This window comes from Cavia porcellus, unplaced genomic scaffold (genome assembly GCF_034190915.1).
Source record: "Cavia porcellus strain 051 isolate PalLab524CR breed Dunkin Hartley unplaced genomic scaffold, mCavPor4.1 scaffold_5, whole genome shotgun sequence".
NCBI classification, from domain to species: domain Eukaryota; kingdom Metazoa; phylum Chordata; class Mammalia; order Rodentia; family Caviidae; genus Cavia; species Cavia porcellus.
Window position 1 is genome coordinate 57779197 of NW_026947488.1, and position 19320 is coordinate 57798516.

A 19320-nucleotide genomic window follows, 5' to 3' on the forward strand; every position below is an offset into this window, starting at 1 on the left:
TTAGTGGTTGCTGGGAGAAGGCAGTAAAAATCTCCCCTAATGCATTGATGGGCTCCCAAAATAATTATTTCTCCTTTCCTGTCTCTCCTTTTTTTAATTTTCGTTTTACCCTACACTACCTCCCCCTGAAAAGCGTCTTTACCTAAAACTCTTGCATCCTCTGAAAAGTTTTGTACGGTAGTATATTGTGAGCGTTTTCGAGTAAAGCATCTTCGAAAACAGGTAAAATTTCAGGCTATTTCTTCAAGACTTGATTGTCTTTTTCTCAGTATTTTCTTTCTTACTTTGAAAGTAACATCTATATTCAGTGTTTGTATGTGGTCAGGTTTTCTGTATATTATCATTAAACAGTGAGTTAAAGGTAGTGTGAAACAAGACTTCCTTCAAAAAAAAGATTAATAGAAACTAGTCAGACATCCTGACTAGAAGTAGATCACAGTTCTTTGGTGTCTGGAAAGTGCTTTGTAGTTTGGTTTAATTTAGAATATAAAATGAAATCTTGTTAATGTTTTAAATATAATGTGAAACTAAGCAGCTATATCTCGGACATTAATGTTGCAATGCATTCAATAAATGTTTCAGTCTTTATTTAGAAAGCAATGCATTCAATAAATGTTTCAGTCTTTATTTAGAAAGCATTTAGAAAGCATTGCGCATTCATTTGAAAGCAGGAAGTAGAACATATTAAGGGAGGAAAAGAGGAGTCGGTTGTTAAGAAACAGGAGTGCAAAGGACCCGAAGACCAGAGTTCATTTCTTGGAAAATAATGATATTTGTATTCCACCGAGAGACTGTAGATATTCTTTTTTTACAACGGTGATAGTTTGATGGTGGCTAAAGGGGAGTTGTTTGGAAATATGCTTTTGATTCAGTATTTCTCAACTTTATCACATTCATTAAAGCCTCCCATTTTTAATTTTGTTTTGAGACAGGGTTTGCTTGTGTAGACAGGCTGACCTGCCCCAAGCCTCCCAAGTGTTGGGATTACTGACATGGGCCACCATGTCTGGCTCTTTAATTTTTTAGTAAGCAGCTACTTTTAGTGACAATCATAGGAAGTTGTGCTCAGGGCAGGTCTGTGCTAACAAAGGTGTAATACAGACCAAGAAAGGTGCCAGAATGACAGAAAAGAGCAGTACTGAGATCAAAGCACACAAACGTGGTGATGGCATTGAAAAGGGGGTGGATATATCAGGCTTTCAGAATTTAGAAGTCAGTGGGATGTGGTGGTGCAACTGTAATCCCAGAATTTGCAAGCTGAAGTGGGGCATCGCCATGAGTGCCATGAGTTTGAGGGCAGCCAAAGCTACACATTAAGACCTCGTCACAAAAACAAAAAACAAATAAACAAAAACATTTAAAAGCCAAACACCTTTAGGTACCACCCACTGACTCTCTGGTGTGATTGACAGCATTGTTTTGTGTTTTAAAGTTCCCTTTTTATAGCAGAAAATTGTAACTCTTTTAAAATATGCATAATTGGTCTCCTTTGGTTTGGTCAGCTGCAAAGAATCCTGTTAGAATGGCCAATAAATTGATGAAGACTGAGTACACTACCTTGCTAATTCTTTATCCACAAGCTTTACTGATTATATGCCTGGAAAGGTTGGAAAGAGCACAACCTGGGGTGTATCTATTATGCAGACCTAATGGAGAGGAAAAGTGGCAGGGCTGTTATGAGAGTCAAGAAACTGCTTGATTTTTTTCTTCTTTGGTTCTGTTCTGAAACAAAACTTTAATCTGAGGAGGTAAAGGTAACCTTGTTGGTTCCACTGCGAACATTCACTAAGCTATGGGATGTGATATAAAAATATCATGCATGGGAGAGGGGCCCTGCACCCAGCACTACAGTCGGTAGAGTCAGAATCAAGAAGGCTATACTTACTGCATGCTTAGACTGAACCTCAATCAGAACAGACTGCATCCCTCACCCTTTGCCACTGTGCTAAGGAGCTTTGAATAAGTAACCATAATCACAGAAATCTACTGGGAAAGGCACAAGATTATGCAAAGAGGCCTCCAGCTCAGCTATCCTATATCACATGTCTAGTTTTCAACAAACACATTTTTGAAAGACATATGAAAAAGTTTTAAAAAAATAGAAATTCCCCAAACAAAGAGTTATTGTCAGAAATGCACTCTGGTTGACATAGATACTGATATTTAACAGGGAATTTAAACTGTTTAAAGGTTGAAACAGAGAAACGGACAAAATGCAGAATTAAATAAGTAAATTCAACAGAGATAGAAACTGATAAAATTCTAGAAATGAAAAACTGTAAGGAAATGTACAATTCCTTTGCGCTAGTGGATTTGTCACAGCTAAGAGAAGAATCAGAACTTACAGGTGTCAGTAGAAATTTCCACTGCACCACAAAAACATGGTTTAAAAAAACCACTAAAACTAGTGATTTTAATGTATGCATGGTTAAAATCCCAGAAGAGAGAACAGAATAAGTTTTGGAGGAGATTTTCCAATATTATTGGTAAAACAAAGATCCAAACAGCTTAGAGAATACAAGCAAGATAACCCGCCCATGGAAGAGATATGTAAGAGTATCACATTTAAACTAAAGGAAAAAAGGGGTAAAGAGAAAATCTTGAAAGTAGGGGAAAAAAACAGGTAAGAGTTACAACAGAGAATGCAAGCAAAAGGACTGACAACTCTACTGAAAGAAAAAGCTGTCAACCCCAAATTTGTATCCAGCAAAACATCTTTCAGGTGAAAATGAAGTAAAGATATACTGAAACAAAAGCTGAGAAAGCTTGACATTGGTATATCTGCTGTATAAAGAATGTTTCAAAAAATTCTTTAAATGGATGAAGCTTGGATCTCCAGAAATGAATACTGGCAATGAAATAAAATTTAATTTTTTTATTTTTAATTGTTCTAAAGGATCTAGTATAGGGAAAATAGTGTATGTAACATATGTAAAGGTAGAAAATAAAACATTAATATAAAGGAAGTGCTCCACATAAACCTTATTATTTGAAGTGAGACTTAAGTACAAATGTATATTGTAACTATAGAACAATTAAAAATATATGTATATGATGTAAATACAGCAATAAAAAAGAACTTAAAAATACATGTTTAGTAAAAAGCAGAAAAAAGAGAAGATAGTGGACAACAGATGGAATAAATGTAAAAGACTAATCAGTTTAAAATGTGACCAGATTAGTTAGAAGCAGTTATCAGATTGAGTTAAAAAGCAAGACCCTGGCCAGGGATTTAGTTCAGTTGCTCAAGCACTTGCCTGGTAAGCGCAAGGCTGTGGGTTCAATCCCTGGTACAAAAAAAGAAGAGAGAAAAAAGAGAGATTCAACTAACTATATATTGTCTATGAGAAACCTGCTGGGAACTAGAATGATGGACAATGATACACCCACGGATACCAGAATATTGTTGTACTAACTATATTAATACATAAAGAAGACTTTAAGGCAAACATTTTGGGATAACAGTAAGTTCTCTGAGATCCATAGTTTCTAAAAAATCTCTTTGAATTTTGCTTTTTTTTTTCTTTTGGTACCAAAAATTGAACCTGAGACCTTATGCTTGCCAGGCAGGCACTGTGCTGCTGAGCTGTATCTTGGGCCCATGAATTTTTTTTTAGATGTGACACCAAATACCAAGCAAAACAAAAAAATTGATTGACTATCAAAATGACATAATGTTCTGCATATTTAATCTTAAAAACCCACACTTTCTGCCTGTATGAAGTTGCAAGGGATTTATGTTAAAATATAGTGCCTAAACAAAACATGCTTCTTAAGAATCAGTTTTATGCAGAATTAAACAGGACTTAGGTGGGGAATGAGTTAGGACTATAAAACTCAAGTTCATCAGTGACACATTAAGAAAAAGAAATTTAAAAATAGCACTGTTTTGCACATTAAGTGCTTAAATGCTATGATAGCATTTTGTCTCAAAGTTTGCACTGGAACGAGTCACAGTATGATTTGCTGTGACACACTGCAAAGAAGTCATGAGCCTGGTGTAACAACAGTAGATTTGAATGTGTGGTTCATTGAGCTCTTAAGATGTGTGCATTGTGTGTATTGTAAATGCCTCAGTAGCTCAGTTTTGCTGAGTGCAGTTTCTTCATTCACTTCATGTTTCCTAATGATTCAGGAAATTGCACATCCACAAATGTGAAATTTGCACCATGCTCAAATTTTTCAGTACTCTGTCAATCTTGTTGATAATTTCATATTACCAAAAAGGCATAACAAAACTACATTTCAATATATAAATATTTAGGATGATCATACTGAAATAAACAGTGAAGAGGTTGGAGACTACATGAAATCAGTTTGATTTTCGGCAGATATTTGAATGCATATAGGTTTATCATATTGTGGCTCAAATGCCACAGGTAGAATTGCTAGCATTGTTTTTTAAACTGGACAAGAAAAAAATCAGTTTACATGATAGATACATTCTTTTTTTCTTTATTTTTGAAGACAGTGTCTCCCTGTGAAATCCAGACTGGCCTTGAGCTTGAGGTGAAGAGGCCTCTTGTCACAGCCTCTTCATGCTAAGATTAAAGGCTTTGCATCACATCTGCCCCAATAACTGCATTCTTAGAAAACCTATATATATATTAAATTCTGCAAAATATACTTTGTATTTTATATTTAAAATAAATTCTGCAATCAGTTTGTTATGAATAGGGTATTTTACCACATGAACATTTGAAAATGGTGCTTGACAATTTTTCATGGAAATTTGAAAATTGTGCTTTGGAACAATTTTTCAATCTGGAACTGTCTGCCCTTATCTACTGAATGCTAGTACTGCCCCTAGTCATCCTGCCTCAGATGAGATATACTTATTTGGAAATTTTATTCAGTGTTTTAAAATATATTTTTCTGTGAAGTAGTATTCATATGCTCAGCATATGCCAATCAGTAATACCTCTTGTTATATGGAGTGATTCTTAATCATGGAAACTCCTGCAGGTCACTGTTGTAGGGACTACGTGTAGAAGTAGTTTAAGCCAATATGGTTATGAATGATTTGTTTTTGCTAACTTATGATGCAAATACCTCTGAACAGGTACATGTAAATGAGGTTCAGTCCATAAAGAGATATATATATATATATATATATATATATATATATCTTGTAGTAGTTCTTTTCGGATGCTTAACTTTATTCAACAACCTGCATATTTGTTTTACTTGTACTTTTTTGGACTATTTGTGAAAAAAAAGGGTTTCTAAAATGAGGTAAAAAAGCAGAGGGATTTTATAATGGGTTTTTGTTTTTGAGACAGGATCTCACTTTGTAGTGCAGGCCTTAAGCTTACTACATAGCCCAAGCTGTCTTTGAGTTTGTGGCGATCCTCCTGGCTCAGCCTCCTGAGTGCTGGGATTATAGGTGTGTGTCACATGCCTTCATCAGCATTATTTCCATTGCCTTTAGTAGACTGCACTGCCTATGTTCATCTTTAGCATATGTCCAACTGTTAGTATCTCTTGGCTTTAGATTGCGGGGCTTGAGCGGGGTATATTGAGACAGTCTTGCTGTATAGTACAGATTGGTTTTGGACTCACTATGTAGCTCGGGATAGCCTGGAATTCAAAGAGATCTTCCTTCCTCAGCTACCACACCTGGTTTAGTATTCGATTTTTTGATTAACAGAAAACTCGTAAAGCAGTTTGCAATAATTATTTCAATGATTTGATTTTTGTCAATGCTTGCTAAAATTTGCTTAATAGAAAGATTACTAAGGTTATGAATATAGGAGACTTTCTCTGATAATGCTTAAATTCTGTATCAGTTTTACTAAAATCTAAACTTTTAAACAGAGATTTCTGATTTGTATTCCTAGTCAAGATACAGAATATATTTTGAAGTTTATCAAGTTTTAGGGCAGGTAAACCATATTTCCCATAAATTGTGGAGTCTTTGGGTTTTGTTTCAATTTATTTAGTTTTGACCTTTTGAGACAGGATCTCGCTATGTAGCTCACACTCTATTTGGGCAATTCCTCCTGCCTCAGGCTCCCTAGTGCTGGGATTATAGGCATGTGCTACCACACCAGGCTCAGGGTTTCAGAAAAAAAGTGGAAACACCTCCTCCACACACTTTTTTGGGTAATTTAGAAGTGTTCTGTAAACTCTATGGCACTATGGAAGAGGTGGTAGTAATAGGAGTATTCTGAAAAGAACAAACGTGAAACCGGTGTTACTGCTACTTAGTATGGGGTAAAAGGGAGACTATAGCAATTTAAAAATTCTTTTAGTAGTATAGAAGTGAATGTTTGACTGTTTGGATGCTTACTGTAAAACTTGCTTCCAGTTGTGTTTGTTGCAGGCTTAGGAAATTTGATCCATTTCACATTTATTATAGTTGGCAGGGAGAACAACAAGTTGAAACATGGTTGCTGAAAATCTCTTTTGCCCACAAGGACCTACTTACTATAAAATAGAGCTACATTATTAAGTGTATCTTTTTTAGCCAAAGAAGAGTTTATGGTTCTAGTGAAAGGGCCTAGCTATGTAGTTCAGGCTGAACCTGAACTCACTGTGTAGCCCAGGAAGGTCTCAAACTTGTGATGATCCTCCTCCCTTAGCCTCTCCAATGTTAGGATTATAGTTATGTACCGCCATGTGCGACCATCTAGTTTTTAATTGATGAATTGATTTTTTTAAAATAGCATTTATGTAGCCCAGGCTGGCTTTGAACTTGAGGAAATCCTCCTATCAAATGTGCTGGAATCACAGGCCCGCACCACCTTGTCCAGCTATTTTTTTTTAATAGATAACATTTATTTTGTTAAATAAGAGCTGTCTCCTGAGATGAAATCAGTATACATATGATTAAAATAGAAGAAATAGATTTCATTTCCTGTGTTGGATTTATACACCTGAATAGAAAATACCAGTACAGTTAACTGCCAGGATATGTATGTGCCCTCTCCTCCCACTGTCCTCACAACTCTTACCTCTGAAGCAATCAAACTTTTGAACAAGTTAAGGAGCCTAAAATGAGATGTGCAAAAACCTTAAATTATGATATCTAGGGCTCTTTTACATTTGTAGGTACCCTATTCTATACATTAACACATACCAATTCTTTCGTTTTTAAGGCAGTATTTTCACCTGTACTTGAATGATATTAAGTTAAAATTAAAAATTGAAAAACAGTTGTATGTGTTACTGTGTGTATGCCAGCTACCTGGAGACTGAGGCAGGAGGATTTCTTGAGGCCAGCCTTGGAAGCCCAGAGCCCTTGTCTCTTAAGAAGGAAAGAACCAAAACAGGATTAAAGTTCAGATGGGCGTTTCCCCTGTACACAGCACATTTTATCTAAAAACAGTTCAGCTGTGGCTTTTAAATCTGGGTAAAAATTAATGGTTTGTTAGTCATTTATGTTATTTGAAAGAGTATTACCCTAGTGGTGTATCTACTTATATTTTAAATCCATTTATGAACAAAACTAGATTTTTTTAAAAAGCCAGTTTAAGGAATTCTCCCTTTAGCTATTCCCAGCCTTTCCCTTAGTAATAGTTTTCTTTCTCTCTGCATTTCTGTAAGATATAGCTGTGCGAGTATGTATTGCCATTTTGAATTAGCCTGTTACATGAATATCATATTTTTAGATGTGGTTTCATGGTAAGGTAGGTAAGCAGTGTTTCCATTTAAAGAGATTTTGGGCAGAAAAGCAAACTCTCATTTTTCCTCCAACATATTATAAAAATTTTTACCTTCATCAAAGAGGGAAAAACTTTACATTAGATACCCAATACCCATCTCCAAGATTTTCAAATTAGCAGTTTACTGCTTGGCTTATCACAAATCTGTTTTTTTTTTTTTTTAATTTTATCTATTCATTAGTCTATCTCAAGACATACCCTAGATTTTAATTCATGTACCTGAAAGTAGAATTAATGACGAGCAGAGTAAATTCTGTCCTTTATGGACTTAAAATTACCTGCTCTCTGCAAGTTGTCATATTTGTATAAAAATTACTTCTAGTTGGTCACATGAAATGTGTGCTTTAAACGTGCATACAGCCTTAACACTGACTCGTGAGTGCACTAATTATATTTTTTTCTAAAAGTGCATCCATTCATCCTGGCTAAATGAGTTCATTGAGTTTAATGCAAGCCTTGTGCTTATACTTAATTTTGCTGTGTGTGCAAATTCTTTTGTTTTTGTTTTTGTTTTTTTTATTTAAAGAAAAGGAAACGAAAAAAATACATGGAGATTAAAAAAAAAAGGGTAGAAATAATACAAAATTACAGACAAACAAAAGGTAAGAAATTGCCGGTTGATAAGTTACACATTGTCATCTTCAAAATAGCTGTTCAGGTTATAGAATTAAAGTATTTAGAATGACATTCAAAAAAGTGACCCTACAAACCATTCTGCTCTATGATCGAACAAGAGCTCAGTAATATGATTATCAAGCATGGGTGTAATATGCCACAGGCTATGTTTCTGGTGTTGGTCACTTCATCCTACTTTTGTTCTTAGTGTCAGTTTGATGTAGGCTTCTGCTCAGTGAACTCTCAAATCCTCTGGTATTTGTGTCAAAACTGTGTATTTTCTAAAAGGAACATTCTGTTTTATCCATAAGTGATTATAAATGAATGTGCCAGCATTATTGCCAAGAAATGAGAGTACAAAAATATTGTGTTACCTGAAAACATGAAGCAATAGAATTCATTGAAAAAGGCACATTTGGCCAAAATACAGCACATGTATTGTCCTGAATTTGACTTTTTAACCCTCAGTACAATTCTGAAGGAGCTGGGTGCATGCCGGTAATCCCAGGAGACTGGGAGGCTGAGGCAGGAAGGGTACATTGTGAGTTCAAGGCCAACCTGGACTACACAGTAAAAAAACCATACCAAACGACAAAAACGATTCTGTTAAAAGAAGAAACAGAGAAGATGAAAAAAAAAAAAAAAAAAAAAAAAAAAAAAAAAAAAAAAAAAACAAACTCTGGGGATGCTGTGATACTAAGATAAAGTGAAAACAAAGTGAATCAAACTTAAAAAGATTGATACTGTCTTCAGTCCAGTTAAGTTTAAAAAGGGCATGTAAAAATTTTTCTCATCAAAAAAGAAGTATAGAATCTTTGAGAATTTGAAATGGGACACTATTGGAGGAGTGAATGTAATGTAAGTGATGATTGTTTGAACAGATAAATTCTTCATAATTTGAGTAGGCTCTAACAGCTGGCAGAATGTCACATGTTGGTATCAGCTACTACCAAGATCTCCTGCCACTATTTAGATATATACTTGTTAGTTGGACAGTTCTTTTGTAGCATGTGCCTTTAATGATTACTGTTACTTGCTTAATACTTGAACTTCTCAAAATTCTACCAATCTTTCATCATGACTAATGGAAATTAATGATTGCTTAAGAATTTTTGTGTTTAAGCAATGATATTTAAGCTACTTTTTGAGCTTAGATATATGTACATAGTATACATAAACTATTTACGAGTTAAATTTATTTTATGGAATAACATTTCTTGTTTCTTTCTCAGAAGTTTCTCATCAATTGGTAATAGGCACCAAACAAATTTAAAAACACTAGTTTGAATATAAGGGAAGGAACATTTCTGGTAATTGAGATTCTAAACACCCAAGAGAGAGATACTTTAAATTTAAACGGACTGACCCATAATAGTATTTTGTGTGGATACAGTCAGAATAGAGAAGCATAAGTAATACTTGATTTAAGGTAATTAAAATTTTATCGTGATTACCTTGGTCTAGGCTTATTTTTCTTTTTAAACACATTTTATGGCAAACACAGATTTTTAAGGAAAAATGAAAAATGCCCTCATGTATGCCATCCAGTTTAGGAAATAGGTTTATGTAGTTATTTTTGAATGGTTAAGTAAGAACTATGAATGCCAATTAACTCAGTTTTTGAAAGTAGAAATTCTAGGTGATATACAGTATTTCTCCCTAATTCCCTGGGAATGTGTTCTAAGATCCCCAGTAGGTGAATAAAGCTGCTGATAGTACTGAAACCTGTATATATTTTTTTGATACACACAAACTTAATGTGTTTTTATCTTAACCAATTAATTCACTATGCCCAAAACTTTTGCAGTGTATTAATCAGAGTTCTTGTTGTTGAGACACAATATATAACATCTACATTTAAAAGAGAAGAGGTTGATTTCAGACGGTTCACAGCTAGCTTTAAGGCAAAGACATCATAGCAGTAGAGCATTGCGGAGCAAAGCTTCTTAATTCATGATAACTGAAAGCGGAGCAGGGGAAGAGTGCCAGAGCTGAAGGACTGAGGGCCTGACATAGACCCCCAAGGCCATGTCTCCATCACCTTCTCAGGCACAGCTAGAGGTGTTTGCCACCAGTGTGGATCCCAAAGCAAATCCAGTCAAACCTTCATCCTAACCAAACCCAAGAGATGCAGCAATAAAACTAGCACCCATGTTTTTCTCTTTTTTATTATTTCATAATTGGAAGATTTGTTTTTACTATGTTCTTTGTTGAGAATGTTTACCTTTTCACTTGAAGTATTTTATGGCTGTTTGACGTACAGACTTACCACTGTCACTGGTCACGCGCTTTGGGCTCCTTACTAAGTAAGGATTACTTGTAACATCCAAGCTAGCTATACAGTTGACAGTCAGTTTGAGAACCTGATTGACCTGTTGACAGTCAATCCAAAGATTACTGAGTAAATGATGGGGCCAGTAGACTGTTTTGCATAGATGCATTGGACAGAGGGAAGCTTCACATCCAGGGCAGAATACAGTGAATGCATGGGAGTTCGTCATGCTACTCAGAACAGTATATATTCAAAACTTGTGAATTTCTAAGGATTTCTTGTTTATTTCTAAGATTTTCCATTTAGTATTTTCAAACCATGGTTGACTGTCATTAGCAACAGGTAACAAACAGCAGGTAGTTACTAGATATGGAATAACAGAAGAGTTAAAATGTGGAATTAATAAAGCTTAGAACGAGTCAAGTAATTTAAAAATACCTTTAAAAGGTACTTGCAAATAAAAATAATAAAATACCAAAAATATCCTGCATATCTGGGATACTAGTTTTAAAATATAGTAATTATTAATTAATATTAATATATCTGAGTATTTGTTCTGAGTCAGTACTGAATTCCTTTATTTGAATTATTTCAAATAGCCACAGCCCTTTGAGACACTTGTTTCTTTCCATATTTTACAGATGGTGATTCAGAGCAGTTAAGAAACTTGTTTAAAGTCATGCAACTCATAAATAACAGTTAATGTAGCCTATCTTTGGCCATAAATCCCATTTTAAAAATTTATCACCCAGATATTGACTATTAAAATTTAGTGTTTATGTTACTGTAACTGCTTGTGGTGGTCATTAGTTCACATGCATGTATAGATTAGCAGTTATGGGATCTGTGCTGTAGGAGGTAACTACTCACGTCATCCCAAATTGAATCTGCACTCAGAGATCCCTTAGATTTGCTTTCAGTCATCTTCCAGTAGTTCTCTTGAGATTGTTCCAGTTCTCACTTTGAATGTTGAAGAGTCCATACTGGGGATTGTTTTTTGCTTGTTTGATTTTTGGTTTGTTGATTTCTTTTTTGAGACAGGGTCTTGCTATTAGTTCAGTCTGGCCTTGACCTCACAGGCTGGCCTTGAACTCATGGTGATCCTCCTGCCTTACTCTCCCAAGTGCTGGAATTACAGCCATGTGTCACATGCTTGGCTAGCACTGGATAGTACTACCCTATTTTTTTTTTTTTTTCCTGAGTGATTTCCTGGTCTTTGCAAAATGCCATTACCCTCGTTAATGACATACCTGTGTGTATAGAATTACCTTTACATTCTGAAAAAGTTAATGCATTTTCCAAGTCGGTTGCTATTCACTAGATGCAGGGTCTTTTATCGAAAAGAAGTTGAGGTTTTCCTGAGAACACAGATTTTAAAACTTGAGAAAAAAAATAAATAAAAACATGGAGAGGTTAATAGATTACTAGGAAATAGGTTTCAGCCTCAGATTTCATTAATCTGGTTATTCTAAAAGCTCAGTGTTAAGAAAAAACATTTTTCTGTTCCTGAGCTATCCTAAAAAGGTGTCATCAAATCATACAGTAGTCAAATTTCTATCATTCTATTTGTCACACAATTTAAAAAATTAAAGTGTACCTTTAGATGGAAATATTTACAAGTTTATTTATAGGTGGTAGAGTATTTCAGCTTTGGAGATTTCTTTTTTCTTTTATTTCCTTCCTGGATCCAGTATGATTATTTTTCTGCTTGAAATTGTTCGTGTTTTCCCCTTTTCTTTTTTTGAAACAGAATCTCACTACGCAGTTTAGGCTGGCCTTGAACTCACTGTGTAGCCTAGGGTGACCTCAGAGTCCTCAGTGCTGGGATTACATGTGGCACCATCACACCTGGCTTGAAATTGTGCATTTTAAAGTGATTTCTATCAAGTGTTCTATCATTTTCGCTGGTAAAGATAAGAATTGAACTAGTTCTAACTTATTCTGGGAATGTCTTGTCAAATGATACATCTGTATTTACACAGTCTGAAATGCATTTATTTTACATCCTATAGTTGAGGGAATGTAATAAAACTTAGGTTAAGTACATGTTAGGTAAATTGGTTCAAGGGTTGTCCAGCCATTGAACTTGCTGTGAATTTTGGACAGTTTTCTCTGTCAGTTTTCTATCAGTAAAGTGGGAATCATCGTACCTGTAACGTTGTTATGGGGACAAAATGAGCTAATGCATCGCAAATGCCCAGTGCAGTCATACAAGATGAATACTTAGTTGCTGTATAATTTTAGAACTTCATAAATTTTAGATGTAAAATGCCTTTGTCTCAGCTTTAGCCTGTACTGAGGGTTTGAAGTACAAAAGCATTATTGTGATTTCCATTTGAGGTATTCAAACACTAATAATAGCTTTAAAGGATCTCATGGGTTGATTTGGCCATGTAGGTGACTGTCTGCTGCCTCGTGTACTTCTGAGATATATTCTTAAGTATAATATGCTCGAAGCAAACTTTTCAGAGAGGAGCAGATTTTTTTTTTCCCTTTGCATAAAGAGCTTTTCCATTTTACAGACCTTCTTTTAAAAATTGGCATTAAGTGCAAAGTAGCAATTTCATTTGTCGCTTCCTAAAACATTAAAGACAGAAAATTATTAGATGTGCTGAAAATTGGTCCTAGGGGTTTCTGCTATGCCAAATTGAAGTGTTTCTTTAAACGTCTTAGTGTTTTTCTGTCTCCATTCTAATCTGCATCAGAAATATAGTTTTCTTTCTTTTTTTAAACACAGGTGGTTGGTAGTTGACTTTTATATTACTGTTACGTTTTCTCCTTCTTTCTCCTTTTGTTTATCCTAACCTAAAATCTTTTTGAAGTCTGATGCTTTTATTTCCCTTGTAAATTTGAGTCTCCAAAAGTTATGAATAGGCCTTAATGAAAACTTGTTTGTTTTCTCTTGTCAGTAGGTCTGTTTGAGTAATGTATCCGTCAGAGTTAGTTTCTGTGTGTTTTATTTGGAGAAATTATATTACATTTGTTTTATTTATTAATTGCACAATTTTGCTTTTATTCTCCACTTGTGAATTTATTAAGGATTTTTTTTTAGGTCATATCCAAAGTTCTTTTACAGTTAGTACCTTACATTTTTTGTTTTATCTCTGTCTTGCATTTTAATTTTATCGTTAAGTTTCTTGATATCAGCCTGTCTCTTCTCATATGTATTTTTTTCCTCAGCTTCTCTAAAATAAGTCTTTGGTGTGGTCATTTTGATGTTTTAATGGATTAGGACTTCAAATCCCAATCTTCAGTATTAGTTGTTTACCTTTTCTTTTTGTCTTTCTCTTTTAATGTTCCAATCTTCAGATATAGTGTGTAAGGGGAAAATAATCACCTGAACCCCTGTCATGCCCCGCCGATCCCTTCCCCTGCAATGTTGCTTAACTGATAATGATTCTGTTGGGTTTAATAAATGTCATTTGGCTGTTAATGTCACTTCAGATACATAATCTAGAAATAAGCGAATAAAGTACCAAACCAACCATCAGGACTGCTTTTGGATGTCTCTATACTTAATACATATACATAATAGGTTGGTTATATGACAACTGTCTTCTTTCTGGTAACAATAAAGTTTTCTCTATACTTCATATTACTTGTGTTCTGACATTATTCAGAGCATGAATTAATGATGCTTTTGCAGAAAATTTGATGAAACTCTTGGGGTCCTCGTGTCAGAGTATGGCATTTGAAGTGGATATCAGAATTGCCCTGAGATTGCTATATTTTATTCATTCACTCATATGTTTATTGCACACTTGTTTTGTGTCAGGCAGTCTTGAAGTCTCTGGAGATGTGTTAGTGGGCTAAACAAACTACCTGTCTCTCCGGGTAGTCCAGTGGGATTAGGGGAATAATGTATAATAAATTATATGTTAAAGTATGAAAGATGCTATCCACAAAATGTGCAAGGGCAGAAGGGAATAGGGAATGTAGACTGAGAAGGATGGTTATAGTAAGAGACACCGTAGTTAAGGGAAGGTCTCCTAGTAAAGGTGACATCTGAATGTAGATCGAAGGAGGGGAATGTGTAAACCATATGAATATTTAGGGAATGAGCGTTCATACAAAGGCTATGGCTAATTGTCTAAAAACAAGCAGAAGTGAAGAAAGCAATTTCAAGATGAGATTTGTCTAAAAATATTTCTGCCACTCAGGTAGATACCCAAAGAAATCATGTGCACAGAAAAACTTGTATACACATGTTCATATTAGCATTATTCCTAATAACCCAAAAGGAACAGCCCAAGTGTCAGTCAGCTGATGAATAAACAAGATGTGGTGTGTCAGTACTATAGAGTACTGTTGAGCAATATGGCCAGCAGCCATGTATCTGCAGCGATAGGAAAGAGGAGTAACTGCTGATGCTGAGTGAAGAAGCCTGGGAGTGACTGCTAACAGGGTTACTTAGTGGGGTGATTCTTATTGGGGGGATGAAACTGTTTTAGCAATGATGATGATGGTTGTAGAACTCTTGACCACACTCAAAATCATGGAATTGTAGCCTTTGAAAGTAAATTTATAGTATATCTATTGCAAGTCAGAAGCTATTGTAATAATGTTTTTGAATAAAAATTGTTTTTATCAATTAGGAAAAGTTCACTTGATTTTAAAATCAGTATATTTTGAGGTAGAGTCTTGCTATGTAGGTAAGGCTGGTCTTGAACTCACTATGTAGTTCATACTGGCCTCGAACTCTTCCTGCCTCAGCGTCCTAAGAGCTGGGATTATAGGCATATACCATATGATTTTTCTAAATGTAAGAATGGCAGGTAGAATAATCACCTTTAGATACTGGGATGAATAATGACTAACTTTATGAAGATTTTAGATTTCTTACAGTGGACTTTTTTTTTTGTTTTGGCAGCAGGGTCTCACTGTGTAGTGCAGGCTGGCTTTGACCTCACACTGATCCTCCTGCCTCAGTCTCCCAATTGCTAGGATTACAGGTATACGCCACCATGCTTGGCTGACATGTATTATTTTTATAATGAGAAAAATTTTTTTTTAAATTCTTAAAAAGGTTCCCTTTGAACTTATAGTGACAGCAAAGTGGCTGACTTTGCAAAATCGCTTGGAATTGGTTTGATGCCTGGCAAGCAGTTTTAGGTGCTCTTCATATGTCAAGGCTTTATTTGGCAAAGTGAGGTTGATTTTCTTCTTCTGAGTTTTTTTATTCAATTCCATTGAACATTCCAGTAGATGTCAGGGATGTTGATTGAAGGCAGTTGTCATTTTTAAGAAACCCACTCCAGGTTGCAGGGCTGCAGGGGTTGGGAAGACCAGGGGAACAGATAATCATGGTATGAGCTTTGAATAAACTACTGTTCTTAAAAACGTTGTAGTCTCATAGAGCTATGAAACTGAAAGGCTTGTATCTTTGGAATAAGAGATTCAGGAAAAATTAAGAGTACCTTACTTATATCTGTGTTTTTATCTTACAGGATTTAGCACAAAATGAACATAATTAGGGAAAATAAGGATTTGGCATGTTTCTACACAACAAAGCATTCCTGGAGGGGAAAGTAAGTATTCCTGTTGGTTTCATTTTTTTTCTGTGCTTCTATAAAATAGCATTTTAAATATTACTTTGTTTCATTATCTCAAAAAATACCACACAACTGAGTAATGGTATTCAGCTCTTGTGAAAAGCATATGTACATATTTTAAGCACAGATGCTATATTTAGCTTAAATTAGGTTTTTTCTTTTTTTCCTTTTAACATTTCTGGTTTTCTGATTCTGTCTTGGGGAGGAGTTTTATAAGAATCGAAAGAGTCATTTAAAAGGGAAGTGAACCGGGTAGCTACTGTTATTGATGACTTTTGATATGCAGTAGTGGCAGAGTGTTAACTCTATGATTTTATTCTCCAGATTGTAGCCTTTGTGTATGTTTATATCCATTTTGTTATCAGAGCGAATATTCTGATAAACCATAGAAACTGACTTCTTTGAGAAGAGAGTGCTTTGGCTTTGAGGGGTAGCTGTCCTAGTTAGACCAAAGTATAAATGTTTCTGTTTCCTCTCTGTATAAGATGGATGATGATTCCTTCTCCCCCAGTTGTTGTAAAGGTATTGAAGTGATATGAATAACATGAAATACTTAAAAAAATTTTTTGTTTTGTTTTTTAGATGGAGTCTCGGGTAGTTCAGGCTGGCCTTGAACTCATTATGTAGCACAGTCTGGCTTTACATTTGGGAGAACGCTCCTGCCTTAGCCTCCTTATTGCTGGCATTAGATGGGTGAATTACCATGCCCAGCCCAGGATTTTAAATCATGCTTTGGGCACACTGTGTATTAAATGAGTGATGCTTGTTGACATTTAGAAAGTTTAGTCTCTAGTTCTTTTGAGTAGTAATAAGTAAAAAAAGTGTGCTACACTTGGATAGACAGGGGAGCACAGTATTCTAAATCAGCTGCAGGATTAAACATGATAAATGCAGTTAACTTTGATTAAGTTTTTCATTTTATACTTGATAGTATGGTAACCTCTGAGGATGGTACAACATTTGACTGTTGCATTTCTGGTTTGCATTGCAAACCAAGTATGAATTTTTGAAAGGTTTAAATGTTTGATTTTAGTTGCTCATTTGCATCAACTCATAAATTAACGTAATTGTTTTTTAGAATATTTCCCTACTCCCCCTTCTCCAGATAATTTCATTAAGCAAAGTTAGAAAGTTGACATATACAGGGCAATATGAATCTTTAGTTCTTTGGATCAGATGTATATTTGTGTATTTTATTTAAGTTTTATTCTTATTTTCAGTGCCTAATGATTAAATTCCTTGTGAGAAATAGGTACAATTGTATAATGTACCTCGGTTTTTCGTTCTTTCCTTTTTTTCCTTCAGCTCTGGTTTTAAAAGTTTTCTTTTTGTCAGCATCACATGTATTAATTTTATAAGTCCTTATCAAGGTAATTATTGTGAACAGAGTAATAGCCAGAGTAATGGGCTGAAAACATATAAAACACAATAAGACAGTTATAATAAATGAAGGTACACTTTGAAATGCATTGACCATGCTGGATTACAATAACTTTGTTTTCTTTCTTTTCTTTTTTTCCCTGTTGTCTTTTTATTTTTTACTTTATATGTTAGGTTTTTCATATAAGAGAAGCCATGCAGTAGTTAAGCTTGTGTGTTTGATTTACTTAACACTATGGTCTCAAAGTGCACCCATTTTCCTACGGATAACTGAAGTTTATCCTTCTTTATGGCAGAGTTGGTAGTACTTTGTGTGTAAATACTACATTTTCTTTATCCATGGGCATGTAGGTCCCTTCCAAGATTTAGCTGTTATGCTTCTGTAAGACATTGGTGTGCAGGTATCAGTGTAATATGTGATCTTTAGCCTTTTTGGAAGGATACCTAGAAGTCAAATGGAAATTCTAGCTTCAAATTTTTGAGGAATCTCCATAGTGATTTTCATGTTTGTACCATTTTACACTCCTACCAACTATGAAGAGGAACCCCACCCTCAACCCCCAGCATTTGTTTGGTTTCTTGATGGTATCCATTCTTTCTGGAGTGAGATGAAATCTCAGTATTATTTTAATTTGCATTTCACAAGTGGCCAACAATGTTAAACAGTTTTTTTTGTGCATGCTGGCTATTTATATTTGTTTATTTTTATCTGTGCATTTGAGATCCCTATTTTTAAATCATCTTTGAATTTGGTAGGTCTACGGTTTTGAGTTCTTTATATATTCTAAATAATAATCCTTTACCTGAGTAGTTGGCAAAAGTTTTTTTCCCATCCTGTAGATTGTCTCTTCATTCCGTTGATTTTCTTTGAAGCTTTTTAATTGGATGTGGTCCCCTTTGTTGATTGTTGGTATTATTTCTTGTGCAACTGGTATTCTGTTCAGAAAGTTTACATATACCTGTGTCCTCAAGTGTTTAAGCTCTTTGTTTACTAACTGTCTTGGTTACTTTTTTCTCATTGGTGAGAAAAAATACCTGATTGCCAAAATGAAGGAAGGAAAGGTTTATTTAACAGTTAATGGAGGTTTCAGTCCATAATTAGTTGACTCCAAGGCAGGGTGGCATGGCTCCTGGCAACACTTCATGGTAGCTGCCAGAACAAAAGGGAGGAAGAATAAGCCTCTTTTCCTCCCTTATATTGTGCACAGGTCATCCCCACCTCCAGGGCCAGTGTAACACTCACAAAATCTTGCTCTTCTCTTGCACAGGAGAGGATATTTACAAAGTAAGAACCCTGGCTTCTTTCCTAGTCTCTTAGTTAAGCTTCTACACTTCTCAGGTTGACACAATGTGTAAACCATAACACTAGCAGATTGTTTCTGTTCTAATATTTAGATCCTTCATCCATTTTGATTGGAGTTTAGGGCACAGTAAGTAATATGGGTTCAGTCTTTAGCTAGTGGATAGCCAGTTTCCCAGCACCATCTGTTCAAGAGGCTTTCTTCCAGCCAAAGGATTTAGACCATTTTTCATAGATAAAGTAGCTGAAGGTGCATGGAGTTGTTTCTGGATTCTTTTTTTTTTTTTCCTTTTTGCCAGTACCCTGCTGTTTTTATCAGTGTAACTTTGTAGTATACAGTCTGGGATTGTGGCCTTGCATTGTTGTCCAGAATTGCTTTTAATGTTCTGGGTCTCTTCTGGTTTCATATGAATTTAAGGATTATATAATTTTGGAAGTGTGGCCATATTTTGACTATATTGGTTCTGATATACAGGAACAGGAGTTATTCCATTTTCTGTCGCTGTCTTTGATCTCCTTTTTAAGAATACTGTA

At 35.1% G+C, this 19320-nt stretch overlaps 1 protein-coding gene across 4 annotated transcripts in view; it reads left to right on the top strand.

The window, feature by feature from the left end:
- Positions 1 to 19320, top strand: part of Dnajc13 (DnaJ heat shock protein family (Hsp40) member C13) — a 132189-nt gene that overhangs the window by 1055 nt on the left and 111814 nt on the right. For all 4 annotated transcript variants that reach the window (XR_010047570.1, XM_063248998.1, XM_063249000.1 and 1 more), the window contains exon 2: positions 16002 to 16082. Coding sequence is in view for 3 of the 4 variants with exons in the window: in XM_063248998.1 (XP_063105068.1) it covers positions 16015 to 16082 (68 nt within the window). In the remaining variant the exon portion in view is untranslated. The remainder of the gene's footprint in view (positions 1 to 16001; positions 16083 to 19320) is intronic.